Source organism: Polypterus senegalus, chromosome 1 (genome assembly GCF_016835505.1).
Source record: "Polypterus senegalus isolate Bchr_013 chromosome 1, ASM1683550v1, whole genome shotgun sequence".
Classification (NCBI taxonomy): domain Eukaryota; kingdom Metazoa; phylum Chordata; class Cladistia; order Polypteriformes; family Polypteridae; genus Polypterus; species Polypterus senegalus.
The window spans coordinates 180,674,312-180,694,605 of NC_053154.1; the positions used below are offsets into that span (position 1 = coordinate 180,674,312).

The 20,294-nt window shown below is 39.0% G+C and overlaps 1 protein-coding gene across 2 annotated transcripts; it reads left to right on the forward strand.

The window, feature by feature from the left end:
• Positions 1–3,673: 3,673 nt before the first annotated feature.
• On the forward strand, positions 3,674–18,963 carry polr2l (RNA polymerase II, I and III subunit L). 2 transcript variants are annotated; one of them, XM_039763941.1, is made up of 4 exons: positions 3,677–3,775; positions 5,028–5,073; positions 6,971–7,108; positions 18,701–18,963. In XM_039763941.1, the coding sequence occupies exons 3-4, from the start codon at positions 7,014–7,016 to the stop codon at positions 18,807–18,809; spliced, it is 204 nt and encodes a 67-aa protein (XP_039619875.1). In that variant the 5' UTR covers positions 3,677–3,775; positions 5,028–5,073; positions 6,971–7,013; the 3' UTR covers positions 18,810–18,963. The 2 variants fall into 2 exon arrangements, with proteins under 2 accessions (XP_039619869.1, XP_039619875.1); XM_039763935.1 differs by lacking the exon at positions 5,028–5,073 and having other exon boundaries at positions 3,674–3,775.
• The last annotated feature ends 1,331 nt before the right edge of the window (positions 18,964–20,294 follow it).

A 20,294-nucleotide genomic window follows, 5' to 3' on the forward strand; every position in this document is an offset into this window, starting at 1 on the left:
TTTGGATTAACTGGAGGCTGTATAAAGAACAGTTTGAACAGCCAGTGAACACCGCATTGCAGTAGTCAATCCTACTAGAGATAAATGCATGAATTAATTTCTCACAATCCTGTTTATTTAGAAAGCGCCTTAATTTCCTAACATTTTTAAGATGGAAAAAACATGATTTGGACAACTTTGTAATATGTGCTTTAAATGACATGCTAGAGTCAAAGATAACTCCTAGATTGTGGGCTGATTCAGTAAAATTAATTGGGATTCCAACTGAGTTAAATGACAACAAAATATTGCTTTGATCAGCGTCATTCCCTCCAACAATTAACATCTCTGTTTTATCTGTATTTAAAGACAAGTAGTTCTCATTCATCCATTCCTTTAATTCACTAACACAACTAATTAAAGACAACATCGGAGAAACTTCATTTGATTTAAATGAAAGGTATAACTGGGTGTCATCTGCATACAAGTGAAAATTAACATTATGTTTCGTAATGAGAGATCCCAGTGGAAGCATGTAAAGTGAAAACAGTAAAGGTCCCAGTACTGAGCCCTGCGGGACACCATATTGAACTTCTGTGTATAATGATGGAGTACTGTCTGCACATTTCTGTACATATTGGAATCGATTTGATAAATAAGAACTGAACCAATAAATAAGAACTGAACCAAAATTTACCAGGATGGTAAATTACATTTGGCACACAGGTACTGTTGTTGCCTGGTTTATTAATTTTTCAAATTGTGTACAGAAAATGTACTGATAGTAAGTACATTGTGTCAGTAAGTTAAAACAGTGAATGGGTGAATACTATTTGTTTCTGAATATAGAAAAAACAGAAATGTTAGTTTTTGGTTGGAATGATGCTCTCCACAACAACATTCTGTAACTTTTTAACTCAGTTGGAATAACCATTAGTTTTACCAATGTTGTAAGATTAAGATGTTTTCCAGATATACAAGATTATTAGAAATTAATTCATGCTTTTATTTCTAGTAGGATTGACTACTGCAATCCATCATTTACTTGCTGTTCATATTGTTCCTGATGCAGCTTTCAATTAATTCAAATGCTGCTGTAATAATTATTACACAAACCAGAAACTACGAACACATAACTCCAGTTTTCCAGTCCTTACACTGGCTCCCAGTTAAGCTTAGGACTTTCAAAATTCTCCTTTGAACTTATAAAATCCTAAATAGCCAAGGCCCTGCTTACTTATCTGAGCTTATCATTACTTGCAAACCAGAGTACAACTCATGATGTCAATCTACTTAAGATTCCAAGGATTAATAAAATAACAGTGGGAGGACAAGCTTTTAGTAACAAGCCCCAACGCTACCAAATGATCTGCCTGATAATATAAGAGATGGCCCTTCAGTCTGGCTGGAGACTTACTACTTTAGTCTAGTACTGTATACCCTATTAGAACTGATAAGTAGCTGTAAACATTGTATTTCTGCTTGTTAGTCTTATGTAGAGAAATATACGTTTATCAATATTTTTAATATTTCCTGCACATGGAAAAGTCATCTTGGATAAAGGAGCATTGGAATATCAGATGGAAAGATTTTCTCATCAGATTGGATGTCCAGTTCAGACTCCACTATAGAAAATCCAACAATGGGCAGGTGGCCTTTTGGCCAAGGTCTCCAGAAAATGTGATTTTATTTGACTACCATTTGTGGACTTACAGAAGGCATATGACTGTGATCCTTGAGGGATCCTGTGGAGGGAACTGAGTGAGTTTGGGGTTCCAAGGACACTAATAATGGTGGCTAATGAAGTCAGTGTATAAGTACATTGAGAGCTGTGTCCACATACTCAAGAAAACATCAGCACCACTTCCATTGGGTGTGGAACTTCGCCAGGGCTGTGCTTTTTTCCTACCCTGGTTGTGGTTTTCATGGACAAGATATCAAAGCACAGCCAGGGAAGGGGTCCATTTTGATGGCCTTAGAATCATGTTGCTGCTTTTTGAAGATGACATGGTCCTGTTGGCTTCATTGGGCTGTGAACTTCAGCACGCATTGGGACAGTTTGCAACTGAGTGTGAAGCAGCAGGGATGAAGATCAGATCTGCCAAATCTGAGGCCATGGCTGACAGTAGAAAAAGGTGGACTGTCCTCTCAGAGTGGGAGGTGAGTTACTGCCTGAAGTGGAGGAGTTTAAGTACCTTGGGGTCTTGTTCATGAATGACAGGAAAAGGGATAGTGAGATTGACAAATGAATTGGGGTGGCGAGCCCTGTAATCCGATCTGTAGTGGTGAAGAAGGAGAAGTTCTCAATTTACCAGTTGAGCTACGTCCCTACCCTCACCTATGGGCATAAGCTTTGGGTAATGACCGAAAGAATGGGATCACAGGTATAAGCAGCCAAAATGAGCTTTCCCTTCATGGTGGCTGGGCTCTCCCTTAGAGATACAGTGAGAAGCGCAGACATCTGTAATAGGCTTGGAGTTGAGCCACTGACCCTCTGGATGAAGAGAAGCCAATTGAGGTGGTTTAGGCATCTGATATGGATGCCTCCTGGTTGCCTCTCTGTGGAGGTTTTATGGGTACAGCCACCGGGGAGGAGTCTGCTGCGAGTATTATATCTCCCAGATGGCCTGTGAACGCCTTCCCACAGTATGAGTTGGCAAGTGTGGCTGGGGAAAAGGACGTATGGGCCTCACTGCTAATACTGTTGCCCCTGCAATCCGGCTTCTGATAAGTGGTTAAAAATGAATTAATGTTTGTTTACTTCAAAATGTGTGCTTATGAAAGGTAATGTTGTAATGATGTGTATTTTAAAGTATTTTCTTTATGAATATGTGTGTGAACTGTGACTGTGTAATTTGTGAGTAGTGTTAAAGGCTGAATTGAATTAAATTGAAATAAATTGTCTGGCTCCTTGTCCAGGGTATGTTCTTGCCTCAAGCCCATTGCTGCCAGGCTAAGCACTGGCTCCTTGCCACACTGAACTTCTCAGGAGACTTAGAAAACAGATGGATGGGTAGATATTGACTTGAATACATGTGAGATAGTCAGATTAAAAAGAAATATGTGCAAAGAGCAATTAGGAGATGAAGTGAACCATTTTTCACACATTGGGGAGGGCTGCATTTGATTTAGAGCTGACTTAAATTTATTATTTAAAAAAAAACTGAAAGATCATGCACCTAAATGTGTCCCTTATTTTCTAGAGGAGTTCTTTTGCAAAGAGTGGTATAATATGGAAATGCTATTTTTATCTTTGTCTCAAACATAAAAGTATAATTTCTGCAGTATATTTGGAGGGAACTTACAGCACAATAACATCTGGCTAGTTTCTTTTCTTTTTTTTTTCTTTTGAGAAATAGTGCAGCGTGTATGACCTCTAGTCGAAGGGAAATGATTTCAGAAGTACGTTTTGGTTGAGTTTACATATTGCAAAAAAAAAAAAAACAAAACACACAATTTGGTTTAAGCGGGCAATAATCCTCTTCCCAAAACGTTACGTTTAAATCCCAGCTAAATCACTAACGGGAGAATTGCTGTACATTTACTTAGTTGTTATTGCATAAAATAATAAAAGTAAAAATCATCCTGCAATGATATAAATGAATAAATAGCATTTTGAGAGCTACTTGTAATTGAACTCCAAGCCTGTAGGTGGAAGTAGCTGAAGGCACTCTGGAACTCTTTTAAAACCAAGCACTCTGCTTCATCCTACCAGTGAATATCGATTACCACGTGAGTCCGGTGGATTCATCTGTTTTCACAATAGGCTGTGTTTCTCGTTAGACGAAACCTGACGGTAAGAAGCCTATCTTATAAACACATGTTGATAGGAACGCGGCACGTATTTTACATTTTACTATGCGCTACATTGGTCGTTTAGGGAAGGCAGACTCTCTGGGTGACGCTCGGAAATTTTAACAAGGAAATTACTGTGAGGATGCCTTAGGTTAGAAGACGCCATCAGAACAGAGTACTACAGTGATCTCCAAAGCAATAAGATGTCGATTAAGTAGCGTATATGTAATGTATATTCATAAAAATGTGATTCTGCTTGTTTTTATTAGTTTACGCAGTATAGTTTCAGTTGTCCTTCCTGAAGGCAAATTGTGGCACGCGCTATTTACGTAGACCGATGCAACCTGTGGAAGACAATTTTGTATGTGTAGTGTTCATTCGTAGTATGTAAAGTTATTCAAATTGAGTTAAAACGCAAACAAAAGTGCTGTTGACAGACTTGGAGTATCCTCGGTGTTAAATTTGATCTCTGATACATTCTATTTTACGGCATAGAAACGGCATAGTGGCGAGATAAGTTATTTTCATACATCTTGATTACATAATTTTGGGGAAGCCTTGTCTGGAATGCATAAAATGCATATTTATTTTCTAGATTAAACTTTACCATGTGTTTCATAAAAAATAACAAGGTAGATATAATTTACACCTGGGTGTTTTTTCGGTTTAGTTAAACTTGGAGAATGTTAAGCTACTTTTTAAAGTAGTTGTGGGAAACCTGTTCAGAGTTAAATTATATATTACAATAGTATTGTGTCGCAATTTTGTCTTCTAAATGTCAGAACAGATGCGGAGCGATCTATTGATATCGCGAGCAAAGATATAAAGTGTTAACTTTTTTGTGTGTGCCCAAACCTTGATCTCCGTGGCATTAATGAATGTCCCGTTAACGTTTGGACTTGTACATAATTGGAAAGATAAAGGTTGAATAGTTTTATTTAGTCATTCTTACACAAGAAAAAAAAATACATTTCTGTTCACGGAATCGTCAAAACAGATGGCAACCAAAAAACTTCGCGACAACAGTTTAAAATTCGGACCTATCATTTTAGGGTTCGTAAGCCAGATTTTTTTCATTTTATTTTTATGTAACAAGAAATTTACTTTTTAGCACATTAAACATGCAAAGTTTGATGAATGTGTTGTTCTTTTAAAAAAAAAAAAAGCTGCCCTTATTTCCTCCTTGCTAATCTGTTAATTCCTGATTCAGTATCTCCACATCATCCAACCTTCTCTCTCTCTTCATTCATCAGCCTCTCGAAGTACTCTTTCCATCTTCTGAACATACTCTCCTCGCTTGTGAGTACATTTCCATCTTTATACTTTGACCCAAACCTTTTCCACATCTTTCCCAGCTTGGTCCCTCTGTCCAGCCAATCGATACAGGTCCTTTTCTCTCTCCTTAGTGTCCAACTTCTTAGCTTTCGCCACCTCTCTCTTCACCTTGTGCATTATCTCCTTGTACTCTTGTCTACTTTCTGTACCTCACTGACTATCCCACTTCTTCTTCACCATCTGTATATACTGTCTTGTACTTCCCCATTCCACCACCAGGTTTCCTTTTCCTCCTTCCTCTGTCCAGATGTCATGCCAAGCACCCTTCTTGCTGTCGCTCTTACTACTTCTGTAGTTGCCCAGCTGTCTGGTAACTATTTATTGCCACCCAGTGCCAGTTTTACCTCCTTCCTAAATTCAACCTAGCAGTCTTCTCTTTTCAACTTCCACCATTTGATCCTTGACTCTTCCCTCACTCTTCTCCTCTTCTTGATCTTCAATATCATCCAACAGACCACCATCCTATGCTGTCTAACTACACTTTCCCCTGCCACCACTTTGCAGTCTTTAATCTCCTTCATTTTGACTCTTCTGCATAGGGTGCTTCACCCTATGTTCCTTCCTCTTCTTGAAATACATATTCGCCACATCCATGCCCATCCTTTTTGCAAAATCCACTTTCATCTGACCAACATAATTTTTCTCCTTGACACCATACCTACCCAACACCTTTGTTCCCTTCACCAACATGTCCATTGAAATCCGCTCCAATCACCACTTTCTGTCCCTTGGGTTCACTGTCCATCACTTCATCCAACTCACTCCAGAACTCTTCTTTCCATTGCACACCCAACTTGTGGGGCATATGCACTAACAACATTAATCATCACACCTTCAATTTCCAGCTTCATAATCATTACTCTGTTTGACACTCTTTTCACTTCCAAAACACTATTGACATACTGTTTCTTCAGAATAACCTCTACCCCACTTCTCATCCCATGCACACCATGATAGAACATTTTGAGTCCACCTCTGATCCACCTGGCCTTACTCCCCTTCCTTTTAGTCTTTTCCATCATATCGGCTAATTCTGTCCACATAGCAGTCATGCTGCCAACATTCAAGGTTCCCACTCTCCGTTACACTCTTTTACCTTACTCCTCTTTCCTCCGGACACATCTACCCCCCTCTTCTTTTCCTTGTTCCTCCATCAGTAGCCCAATTTCCACCAGCACCATGTTGGCCAACAGTACCTTTGGCGGTCATTGTTAACCCGGGTCTTAACTGATCTGCTGTGGAAATCTGTTTTGTTGTCTGCATGTTTATCTGGCAAAATTTTACACCACATGCCTTTCCTGATGTAACCCTCCCCATTTATCCGGGCTTGGGAGCTGCACAAAGAAACACATTGGTTTGTCTATCCCCTATGGCTGGGTTGATTTTATGCATTGCATGAATTTTGTATAACATACAATCTCTGGAAATGTTTAAAATGGTAAAGATTCCTTAACAACTAGTTAATAGAATCAAATTTTTAATTTGTTTGTAGTGTCCAAATTTCTGTGACAATGTAAGTCACACAATTTAAGGACATTTTGACATGCAGACTTTTATAAACAAAAAGATTAATTTAAACAAAACCTTTATAGTTCAATATCAAAACCAGCCTGTAATTAAGTGTGAGGTTATAGTAAAGACCAGCAGTCATTCAGAATTAAGTGGACCCATTGATATAGGTGTTGTGTGCTGTGAGGGTTAATATCTTGAAAATGATACTCGGACTGACTCTCTGACAAAAGATACTTTTAATATAGTATTGCCCAAGACTTTGATTATGTGTAGATTTGGTTTTCGTATTAGTATGTGGGCTCTGTAAATCTGGTATTTATAAAAGGTATAATTTTTTTTTGAATTCTAGTTCCCAAATCCTTTGAAACACTTGCTACCTGAGAGTCTGCAAAATGATAATTCCTGTAAGGTGCTTCACATGTGGCAAAATTGTTGGCAACAAGTGGGAGGCATACCTGGGCCTGCTGCAAGCAGAATACACAGAAGGGTGAGACTGACTTTTGTACTTTTAGTGTTTTCCTATTTTGGACATGACCTGGTTAATAAATTATATATACAACATAAAAATATTTATTTAGTTTTGCTTATTCTGTAGGAATGCATCATGTATCTTAAATATTGAATTTATATTATTGTTGTGTGCTTTTTCTAAGGACAGCTTTGAAGTGCTGACACATGTTTACCACTATAACACACAACAGGAAAGTTAATATCAATTCAATATCTTGACACACAAGAAGATAAAACAGTAATGCAGAAATCCATAAAGTTTGGGGATAGTATAAGTAAGATAATATAAAAGATCTGCCTAACAAAATATATGGCTAGTTGTCAAAGATGTGGAAAACTAAAAGCTCTGTCCACATTCATCCTTCCTAGCCTCTTCTCATTCGTCATATGCAGAACTCTGTAAAGGTAGTAGTTTATAACAGTGTAGTGGTTAAAGATGCTAAGATTTGCATTGGGTGTGACGAGGATTCGAAATGAGTACATTAGAGGGTCTGCTCAGGTTGGATGATTGGGAGACAAAGCCAGAGAAGCAAGATTGCGTTGGTTTGGACATGTGCGGAGGAGAGATGCTGGGTATATTGAGAGAAGGATGCAAAGGATAGAGCTGCCAGGCATGTGGAAAAGAGGAAGGCCTAAGAGAAGGTTTATGGATGTGGTGAGACACTTCATGCAGGTGATGGGGTTAACAGAGCAAGATGCAGAGGACAGGAAGGTAAAGAAAAAGATGATCTGCGGTGGCAACACCTAATAGAAACAGTCGAAAGAAGTAGTGCTGTGTCAATAACTTTTAATGGCTAAGGTTTCCATCTGTGTTCATGGTCAAGAAAAGTAAAATCAATATACCTGTAACAAAAAAAAACTATATTAAAACAGAACTGGAACATTGATAAAAATTCTTGATATACCTAAAACGGCTTATTATCAGTATGTAGGAGTTTAAGAGTTCAACACTTTTTTTTGTTTAAATTATAGTGTTTAAAAACAGCTTTTGAGCAGTTCCATTAAAACTGTTTGTGAAGAAGTTATAAAACTTAATTATCTTGTCGCCCCTTACCATTGTTTACCTCTGGAAAATGAGCCAAGAGCATTGAATATTTTTCAACAACAAATACTATGTGAAGCAGAAACTTCATGACGGTTACCAGTGTACATAGGCACTGTTCAAGCAAATTTTGAAAGTTTTTGCTTTTATAATATTCCAAATGAACCCAGTGCTTGCTTTGTAAAGCATATAGAGCTTGCTGCTGAACCAGGCACATTTGGATGTGATGTACTGTATCTACAGCAGGTTTCCCTTATAACCCATGAAACTTTTATCCATAGTTATGTCACAATCAGGAGCATACACCTTCTGCATATTTTTGGTGATCACCTAATACACATTCTACAGTTTATACAGTTTCTGTGCTGGGTGACTAGCTTCATCATAGTCATTGTTATTACTGAAATGCAGGTATTTCATAATGAGTGAAAAGTGAAGTCACTCATAACTTTGCCGAAAATGGGCATCTACAACAACTAGTTTGTGGTCCAGTTCTTTCTGTGGACTGGTTTAACCACTATGCAATTCGGTGTTGGGAGCCTGAAAAATAACTGTACTGTATATGTTTGCAACGACATGCTTCCAGCGGTTGTCTGCACCAAGCAAATAGTATACTGTGACTTTTCTGATACCACTTAGTATAGCGGGCCATTTCAAAAACTATTTTCTCCACCATACTATCGTCAACAGATTATAGGTAGTCCAGAAAATCATTATTAACAAACCTGTTTAGACTGGAGTGCCCTGTAAATGAGCAACAAAGAGGTGCAGGATTGTCAGCAGTAGTATGAAGCTGACACCAAAGACAAGCATCACTGAGACTTGGTGGGTCAGAATCTACCAAACAGGTATCAGTTTCACTGTCTGTGTCAGCCACTGATGACCAGTTCACATCCTCATCACTGTCTCTCGAATCAGGCAAAGGTTATGTTTCATACTGTGCTGTGAGTTATTTGAGCTTAACACTTTAAAAGAGATAATTAAACGTCACCCTAAGTCTAACTCTGGTTTTATCATAATTTATAGAATTCTGAGTCCAGGCTATGCTCAGACTTAACTCTAAAGGGATTAATGTGTTAGATCAGTGGTTGGCAACTATTGTGTTATGGGATGGGGGTTAGGGGTCACAGGAAAAAAGGGAGCTTGAACTGTTACATTACGGTAATTGTTATTTTTCCCAGAATTACAATTTATATAGACCACATATTCACAGGTTTTGTTTGATTTATTGAACCATGGAACTTATGCACATTATAGCATGCTTTCTAATACAGTCCACGATTCCTGATTATGTAAAACAAAATAATACGTTTTACTGCATTAATCACTGATAAAAGTATTTTACTGTCTCTGTACCTTTGACAAACCTTATTGGGAAGTCTTTGAGGAGCTTCAACTAGTGCACTGAACTCGGGTGTAATTCCTGATGTTGCTGTTCAGAGTACAGCAGACATATGGTCATTACTTAGAGAAGATCCATACCTGGATTTGTTGTATTTCATTACTAAGAATATCTGTCCACTTATGTATGTTGATCTAAAAAGGAAGAGCATTCTCTGAGCTAGTCTTCTCAACTATGGGAAATACTCCTTTTTGAGAGAATTGTAGAATGCCAGTAGTGGCACTGACCTTAAGTGTTCTGCCAGCAATGCATCAGACTGCAAGTCTTTAAGTTCAAGGTGTATCTCACTGGGGGCACAGTCCACATTAAACATGAAAGGAGAGGAGATGGTGAACATTTCAGTTTCCATTACGTTGAGGTCTTCAGATCGCCTGGAAAGCTCACCATGCAGTGCCTGGAACATGGCAGCATATTAATTAAGTTGATCAGCAGATTGACACATCTTCCCACACTTAAAGGGAGGAATCTATGTGTTTCTCTCTACTTGTTGAGAGAGAAGCAGCAGCAGTTTTCTCATGAAGGACTTGACTAGGCTATGCATATCAAGTGCAAAAAGACCTCTGCCTTGCAATTTTGTATTCAGTTCATCCATAAGTGCAGTCACATTAACAGCAAATGCTAAATCTGATAGCCACTTAGTGCTGCTTAGTTCAGGGGTGGGGTTTCCTTTTAAAAAAACTCCTGAATCTCTGATTTCAGATCCCAGACCTTTTGAGATTTGAGTATTTGAGTGTGGTTGTCTATATCAGTGTGATCAGTCTCATGGTCCTCCAGCAGTGCAACTAGCTATCTGTGATTTAATGCCCTAACATGGATTAAACATCATCACCAACAACGTCGACCAACTGAGTAATTTTCAGCACTGATTTGCATAACATTTCTTGGAGAATAATGTAAAAATATGAGTTTTTAGACTGAGTTAATCTCAGACATTTTTTCCTGCATCCTGTCCCAACATTTATACCTGTCAAGTTAGATCCTTCAGTTGTCACACCAACTAACTTGTCATTGCAGTTGTAACTTATGCATGCACGTCATACATTAAATCCTTGCCAGTTGTGGTCCCTTTCGCCAACTGCATAGAAGCTAGTTCCTTTGTCACTTTAAAGTCTTTTGTTATTCTTTTCACAAAAATCGGAAGGCATGCTGTGCCACGTACATCATAGCTCTCATCCAAGGCCAAGGAGAAGTTGACATTTTTCACTGTGCATTTCAGCTGTAGTACCAGGTTCCCCACAATTTCCTAAGTCCATCTTGTAACCATTCACCATGAGAGGGCCAGATGTTCAAAAGCATATTCCTTCTCTGGGCAGAGAATTGCCACCGACTCCAATAAAATACTCTAACAAATTCTCCATCAGAAAATGTTTTTCTTCTTTTGGCAATTTTGTGATCTAATATATGTCTAGTTTTTAATGTTTCTTCTTTTGCATTATGAAGCTTTATAAAAAAGACTGCTGTTTTTTCAGTTTAGCTAACAGTTCCTCTGCTGTCCTCACCTTATCTTCATATAAATTTCTGTATTTTTTCAGCATGCTTACTATGAAAGTGATGACTCAAGTTGTAGTCTTTTATTGCAGTGATGTGTCTGCATACCAGACAGATTGTTTTACTGCAGTCCTCTGGGATTTGTTGAATGATCTGTTTCTAAACAATTTTTTGTCTCTTACTACTCATTTCTGTTGTGTCTTTGCACAATATGCAGACGGGACGCAGATTAAAAACAAGTGTTGTCTTCCTTTATTCAGTACAGTACTAGCAAAATACCTGCGGTTTTGATTTTTTTCATCCTCCCCCTGCGCTATAGCCCAGACAAGTGCAAACACAGGACCCCTTTTCTACACCGCGGCAAAGTAATATTAAGGCGATTCACACTTTCTTTTGCACGTATACGATTATGAGGTCCTCACCTCGGATTATGAAGACACGCACACGAGTGCAGGACTGACAGTGCCATCACAGCCGATTAATGGCGGGGACGTCTCACCAATCTACACAAGACCCACTGCGACTGTCCCCAAAAGGCGATCAGAACGTCGGCGAACACATCTCTCTATACTATATAAAAGAAAAAGGCAACTTTCCTTTCTTTACACCTTTTTCCTTTTATCTCAAACCAAAGCCTTTCTCTCTTAACACTGCAGAGGACACAAAAATAATTTTCTTTAATTGCCGGTAAGGCACATTACCAGAGGCAAAAATTTGAATGTTCACATAAAAAATGTAATTTCTATACCACAGCCGTCGTAGCTTTCAAAAGGGATCTACTACCGAGAGATGATCCATATACATTTTAGCTGCTGTTAATACTACTTACCTGTTCTGTTATACTGTCTTTTAAAATGTAGTTTACCCGCAACCACTCCAGTAGTGCTCAATGTACCTGTACTTCTTAAAACGTTAATGTTTTACTGTTTAATAACTTATAGACTATTTTATTATTTTTTTCCCTTGCACTATGTATGTATGTATGTATGTATGTATGTATGTATGTATGTATGTATTGCTCAAAAGAATTAAAGGAACACTTTAATCAGAGTATAGCATAAAGTCAGTGAAACTTACGGGATATTAATCTGGTCAGTTAAGTAGCAGAGGGGGTTGTTAATGAAATTAACAGATGCACTAGAGGGGCAACAATGAGATGACCCCCAAAACAGGAATGGTTTAACAGGTGGAGGCCACTGACATTTTTCCCTCCTCATCTTTTCTGACTGTTTCTTCACTAGTTTTGCATTTGGCTACAGTCAGTGTCACTACTGGTAGCATGAGGCGATACCTGGACCCTACAGAGGTTGCACAGGTAGTCCAACTTCTCCAGGATGGCACATCAATACGTGTCATTGCCAGAAGGTTTGCTGTGTCTCCCTGCACAGTCTCAAGGGCATGGAGGAGATTCTAGGAGACAAGCAGTTACTCTAGGAGAGCTGGAGAGGGCCATAGAAGGTCCATAACCCATCAGCAGGACCAGTATCTGCTCCTTTGGGCAAGGAGGAACAGGATGAGCACTGCCAGAGCCCTACAAAATGACCTCCAGCAGGCCACTGGTGTGAATGTCTCTGACCAAACAACCAGAAAGACTTCATGAGGGTGACCCAAGGGCCCCATGTCCTCTAATGGGCCCTGAGCTCACTGCCCAGCAGCATGCAGCTCGATTGGCATTCGCCATAGAATACCAGAATTGGCAGATGCACCACTGGTGCCCTGTGCTTTTTACAGATGAGAGCAGGTTCACCCTGAGCACGTGACAGAAGTGAAAGGGTCTGGAGAAGCCATGGAGAACATTATGCTGCCTGTAACATCATTCAGCATGAGCAGTTTGGTGGTGGGTTAATGATTGTCTGGGGAGGCATATCCATGGAGAGTCACACAGACCGCTACAGGCTTGACAAAGGCACCTTGGCTGCCATTAGGTATCAGGATGAAATCCTTGGACCCATTGTCAGACCCTATGCTGGTACAGTGGCTCCTGGTGCCGACAATTCCTGGCCTCATGTGGTGAGAGTATGCAGGCAGTTCCTGGAGGATGAAGGAATTGATACCATTGACTGGCCACCACACTTTCCTGACCTAAATCCAATAGAACACCTCTGGGACATTATGTTTTGGTCCATCCAATGCCACCAGGTTGCACCTCAGACTGTCCAGGAGCTCAGTGATGCCCTGGTCCAGATCTGGGAGGAGATCCCCACAACACCATCTGTCATCTCATTAGAAGCATGCACCGATGTTGTCAGGCATGTATACAAGAACACAGGGGCCATACAAAGTGCTGCGTACAATTTTGAGTTGCTGCAATTAAATTTTGGCAAAATGGACTAGCCTGCCACATAATTTTTCACTCTGATTTTTGGGGCGTTTTGAATTCAGGGCTCTGTAGGTTGATCATTTTCATTTCCATCAAACGATGTGGCATCCTTTCGTTCCTAACACATTACCCAGTCTATATCAGTATAGATATCCAGGAGGATTTCTTTTCCCATTGAGATCTGATGTGTTTTCAAAGTGTTCCTTTAATTTTTTGAGCAGTTTATATATATATATATATATATATATATATATATATATATATATATATATATATATATATATATATATATATATATATATATGGAGGAAATAATTATTTGACCCCTCACTGATTTTGTAAGTTTGTCCAATGACAAAGAAATGAAAAGTCTCAGAACAGTATCATTTCAATGGTAGGTTTATTTCAACAGTGGCAGATTGCACATCAAAAGGAAAATCGAAAAATAACTTTAAATAAAAGATAGAAATTGATTTGCATTTCATTGAGGGAAATAAGTTTTGAACCCTCTAACAAAAAGACTTAATACTTAGTGGAAAAACCCTTGTTTGCAAGCACAGAGGTCAAACGTTTCTTGTAATTGATGACCAAGTTTGCACATTTTAGGAGGAATGTTGGTCCACTCCTCTTTGCAGATCATCTCTAAATCCCTAAGGTTTGAGGCTGTCTCTGTGCTACTCTGAGCTTGAGCTCCCTCCATAGGTTTTCTATTGGATTAAGGTCCGAGACTGACTAGGCCACTCCATGACCTTAATGTGCTTCTTCTTGAGCCACTCCTTTGTTGCCTTTGCTGTATGTTTTGGGTCATTGTCGTGCTGGAACACCCATCCACGACCCATTTTCAGTTTCCTGGCAGAGGGAAGGAGATTGTCGCTCAGGATTTCACGATACATGGCTCCGTCCATTTTCCGTTAATGCGATTAAGTTGTCCTGTGCCCTTAGCAGAAAAACACCCCAAAGCAAAATGTTTCCACCCCCATGCTTGACGGTGGGGACGGTGTTTTGGGGTCATAGGCAGCATTTTTCTTCCTCCAAACACAGCGAGTTGAGTTAATGCCAAAGAGCTCTATTTTGGTCTCATCAGACCACAGCACCTTCTCCCAGTCACTCTCTGAATCATTCAGGTGTTCATTGGCAAACTTCAGACGGGCCTGCACATGTGCCTTCTTGAGCAGGGGACCTTGCGAGCCCTGCAGGATTTTAATCCATTGCGTGTAATGTGTTTCCAATGGTTTTCTTGGTGACTGTGGTCCCTGCTAATTTGAGGTCATTAACTAACTCCTCCCGTGTAGTTCTAGGATTCTTTTCACCTTTCTCAGAACCATTGACACCCCACGAGGTGAGATCTTGCGTGGAGCCCCAGAGCGAGGTCGATTGATGGTCATTTTGTGCTCCTTCCATTTTCAAACAATCGCACCAACAGTTGTCACCTTCTCTCCCAGCTTCTTGCTAATGGTTTTGTAGCCCATTCCAGCCTTGTGCAGGTCTACAATTTTGTCTCTGACATCCTTGGACAGCTCTTTGGTCTTTCCCATGTTGTAGAGTGTGGAGTCTGCTTGATTGATTGATTCTGTGGACAGGTGTCTTTTATACAGGTGACTAGTTAAGACAGGTGTCCTTAATGAGGGTGACTAATTGAGTAGAAGTGTCTAACCACTCTGTGGGAGCCAGAACTCTTAATGGTTGGTAGGGGTTCAAAACTTATTTCCCTCAATGAAATGCAAATCAATTTCTATCTTTTATTTAAAGTTATTTTTTCGATTTTCCTTTTGATGTGCAATCTGCCACTGTTGAAATAAACCTACCATTGAAATGATACTGTTCTGAGACTTTTCATTTCTTTGTCATTGGACAAACTTACAAAATCAGTGAGGGTCAAATAATTATTTCCTCCACTGTATGTATATATATATATATATATATATATATATATATATATATATATATATATATATATATGTATATATATATATATATGTATATATGTATGTATATATATATATGTATATGTATATATGTATATATATATATATATATATATATGTATATATATGTATATATATGTATATATATATATATATATATATATATATATATGTGTATATATATATATATATGTATATATATCAATCAATCAATCAACATTTATTTATGTAGCTCAAAGTGCTTTACAAAATGAATAGAAAAATAGAAGACACAATAAAAAATAAACAACATAAGTCAACATTAATTAACATAGAATAAGTAAGGTCCGATGGCCAGGGTGGACAGAAAAAACAAAAAAAAAACTCCAAAGGCTGGAGAAAAAATAAAATCTGTAGGGGTTCCAGACCACGAGACCGCCCAGTCCCCTCTGGGCAATCTACCTAACATAAGTCAAACAGTCCTCTTTGTATTTAGGGTTTTCATGGAAGGACCTGATGATGATGGTCACGTAGACTTCTGGCTTTCAGTCCATCAATGTTGGTGCATCATGATGCTTTGAGAAGGTGGTGGTGGCACAGGCCGCCACCACAAAGAAACCGGAAAAAGAAACAGAAGAGAGAGTAGGGGTCAGTATGGATTTTGGAGCCACTGTGAATAGTTATTGTGATGAATTGAACATACAGAGTATCAGTATTAAGTTAAAGTGAAGTTATGAGAAGGCCATGTTAAAGTAATGTGTTTTCAGCAGTGTTTTAAAGTGCTCTACTGTATTTGCCTGATTGTGTATATATATGTGTGTGTATGTATGTGTGTGTGTGTGTGTATATGTGTATATATATTTATGTGTATGTATATACAAACCGGATTCCAAAAAAGTTGGGACATTATACAAATCGTGAATAAAAACTGAATGCAATGATGTGGAGGTGCCAACTTCTAATATTTTATTCAGAATAGAACATAAATCATGGAACAAAAGTTTAAACTGAGAAAATGTATCATTTTAAGGGAAAAATATGTTGATTCAGAACTTCATGGTGTCAACAAATCCCAAAAAAGTTGGGACAAGGCCATTTTCACCACTGTGTGGCATCTCCCCTTCTTCTTACAACACTCAGTTTCTCAAGTTTAGAAATAGGAATGCTCTCCCATTCTTGTATAATACAGGCCTCTAACTGTTCAATCGTCTTGGGCCTTCTTTGTCGCACCTTCCTCTTTATGATGCCCAAATGTTCTCTATAGGTGAAAGATCTGGACTGCAGACTGGCCATTTCAGTACCCGGATCCTTCTCCTACGCAGCCATGATGTTGTGATTGATGCAGAATGTGGTCTGGCATTATCTTGTTAAAAAATGCAGGGTCTTCCCTGAAAGAGATGACGTCTGGATGGGAGCATATGTTGTTCTAGAACCTGAATATATTTTTCTGCATTGATGGTGCCTTTCCAGACATGCAAGCTGCCCATGCCACACGCACTCATGCAACCCCATACCATCAGAGATGCAGGCTTCTGAACTGAGCGTTGATAACAATTTGGGTTGTCCTTGTCCTCTTTGGTCCGGATGACATGGCGTCCCAGATTTCCAAAAGAACTTGAATCGTGACTCGTCTGACCACAGAACAGTCTTCCATTTTGCCACACTCCATTTTAAATGATCCCTGGCCCAGTGACAACGCCTGAGCTTGTGGATCTTGCTTAGAAATGGCTTCTTCTTTGCACTGTAGAGTTTCAGCTGGCAACAGCGGATGGCATAGTGGATTGTGTTCACTGACAATGGTTTCTGGAAGTATTCCTGAGCCCATTCTGTGATTTCTTTTACAGTAGCATTCCTGTTTGTGGTGCAGTGTCGTTTAAGGGCCGGAGATCACGGGCATCCAGTATGGTTTTACGGCCTTGACCCTTACGCACAGAGATTGTTCCAGATTCTCTGAATCTTGGATGATGTTATGCACAGTTGATGATGATAGATGCAAAGTCTTTGCAATTTTTCGTTGGGTAACACCTTTCTGATATTGCTCCACTATCTTTCTGCGCAACATTGTGGGAATTGGTGATCCTCTACCCATCTTGGCTTCTGAGAGACACTGCCACTCTGAGAAGCTCTTTTTATACCCAATCATGTTGCCAATTGACCTAATTAGTGTTTATTGGTCTTCCAGCTCTTCGTTATGCTCAAATTTACTTTTTCCAGCCTCTTATTGCTACTTGTCCCAACTTTTTTGGGATTTGTTGACACCGTGAAATTTTGAATCAACATATTTTTCCTTTAAAATGATACATTTACTCGGATTAAACGTTTGATCTGTCATCTACGTTCTATTACAAATAAAATATTGACATCTCCACATCATTGCATTCAGTTTTTATTCACAATTTGTTTAGTGTCCCAACTTTTTTGGAATCCGGTTTGTATATGTATATATGTATATATATGTATATGTTCAAGAGTGGCTTGACACAAGGAATGCGACAGCTAAAACCCATGTCTTGCATACGTCTGTGCGTGGTGGTTCTTGAAGCACTGACTCCAGCTGCAGTCCACTCTTTGTGAATCTCCCCCACAGTTTTGAATGGGTTTTGTTTCACAATCCTCTCCAGGGTGCGGTTATCCCTATTGCTTGTACACTTTTTCTACCACATCTTGTCCTTCCCTTCGCCTCTCTATTAATGTGCTTGGACACAGAGCTCTGTGAACAGCCAGCCTCTTTAGCAATGACCTTTTGTGTCTTACCCTCCTTGTGCAAGGTGTCAATGGTCGTCTTTTGGACAACTGTCAAGTCAGCAGTCTTCCCCATGATTGTGTAGCCTACAGAACTAGACTGAGAGACCATTTAAAGGCTTTTGCAGGTGTTTTAAGTTAATTAGCTGATTAGAGTGTGGCACCAGGTGTCTTCAATATTGAACCTTTTCACAATATTCTAATTTTCCGAGATACTGAATTTGAGACTTTCATTAGTTGTCAGTTATAATCATCAAAATTAAAAGAAATAAACATTTGAAATACATCAGTCTGTGTGTAATGAATGAATCTAATATACAAGTTTCACTTTTTGAATGGGATTACTGAAATAAATCAACTTTGTCATGATATTCTAATTTTATGACTGGCACCTGTATTTTTTATATAGGGTGTACTCATTTATGTTCAGTAGTCCCACTATTAAGCTTTATTAAAATCACATCATTGGTTATTATGTTCAATGAAAGTGCACAAAACCTCACTAAAAAAGATAAAATATCATACAGGCTTATCATGTAAATCTTTAATTGATAGTAATGAAGTTGTGTAGACAGTGGGCTGTTCCTATTACAGTCATTTCAGAAGGTCAAAGCTTGTTTTATGAAAGGGTGCATTTTACTTTAATATTAATGTAATCTTTTTATCCACAGTGATGCTCTAGATGCCCTGGGGCTGAAGAGGTACTGCTGTCGCCGCATGCTTTTGTCCCACGTTGATCTTATTGAAAAACTGCTTAACTACGCCCCACTTGAGAAGTGAGCCAGTGAGCTGTGGTGTGCTTTGTTCTACACACTTGGGCTGATTTATTCTTTTCTGTAAAGTATTTGGCTTCTGGTTTCTTTATGTAAATAGCAATGTGTACTGTGTTTTACTAAGGAAATGTTTTTGATCCATAATAAAATATTTAAAGGCATTTCATTTTTTTTTTTTTTTTTTGTAAACTTTATAGTTTTAGTAGCTAACAGCATTGCTAATTGTTGCTGTCACTTTATGGTCTCAGGACATCTGATAGGTTATGAACCAAACAGGATCAGTGGAGAGATGAGACACAGACAAAAATTGAAGGGTGAATGGTGCAAGTTAATTTATAAGCGTGCTGTACAAGAAAATGCAGTAGTGTCAGGTAGGTGTTGAGACACAGCCCTTCAGCACTGAAACTTATTCAGAAATAAATAAAAACAAAAAAGGAAAAATATGGTGTATTTACAAAAAGAGTGCACTCCTACAAAAACTACACACACTCCCACAATGAATGTGGTTTTCCTTTATCTCTGGCTCAAGAATCTCCTCCACAAATTGTGATTGCATTCACTACACTGTTGGCACGCAGACTTATTCTGATAAACTGGAAGAACCCAAACTCTCCTCTTTTAAGTCAGTGGGAAACCGATGTGTTATACTATTTGAAATTGGAAAAAATCAAATACTCAGTTAGAGGATCTGTGCAGACTTTTTTCAAAACATGGCAGGATCTAATCAGTAATATTTTGAAATGAGTTTATAAAGCACAGAGAATTTGTTGATTTAGGTATTTTTTACAAGCCTTAAATTTTACACCATTTGGCTTGCTCTCTCTCTCAAGGGTGGGGATCGATCTGTTCTTAGCATAATTCTTTTTTTGTAAAACTTGATTACTATGTATTGATTATAATAAAATTAATAAAAAAAAAAAAATCTCCTCCAACAGAAATCACAAGAAGAAAAAAGTGTGTGTGTATACACAAAAAGAAAAACAATTGCACCAATCCCAAAATCAAAAACTATCCCAACACCAAATAAGTATATATACAGTACCTCCAACAAAAATGTTAACTATCCTAACTATACACCGTATACAAACGATTATACAGGTAGTAACCAGGTTACGGACATCTGACCTACGACTTACGAATGAGGCCACAGCTGCAACACATGCGCTTCAGTAACTGCCGCTCCGTCATCTTCAGCCTGGGGATGCTACAAGCGGAGGCTGACGGGGGCGAATTCGCTGCTTGCGCAGTGTAGTGTCCCTCGGGTGGCTCCCAGCGGCAAGCAGTGACCCATGGTAGCATTGTAGTGTGCCTTCGCATGGCTGCCTGTTTAAATGGGGGTAGTGGTGGGCAATTCACTGCCCGCCTTTGGCCGCACTGTGTTCGTTCTTGGTGGGCAGATGCTGCAGGCAGCATACTGTAGTGGAGGTGACTGTGCGGTGGGTGAGTGATGAACCCCCCTCTCGCCACCCGAAGTCATTCTCAATAGCAAGCC

Bases quoted from the DNA above. Each gene is read 5' to 3' on its own strand.
- polr2l (XM_039763935.1), top strand. From the start codon at position 7,014: ATGATAATTCCTGTAAGGTGCTTCACATGTGGCAAAATTGTTGGCAAC. The intron at 7,109-18,700 runs GTGAGACTGACT...TTTTATCCACAG, and splicing joins CAAGCAGAATACACAGAAGG to TGATGCTCTAGATGCCCTGG.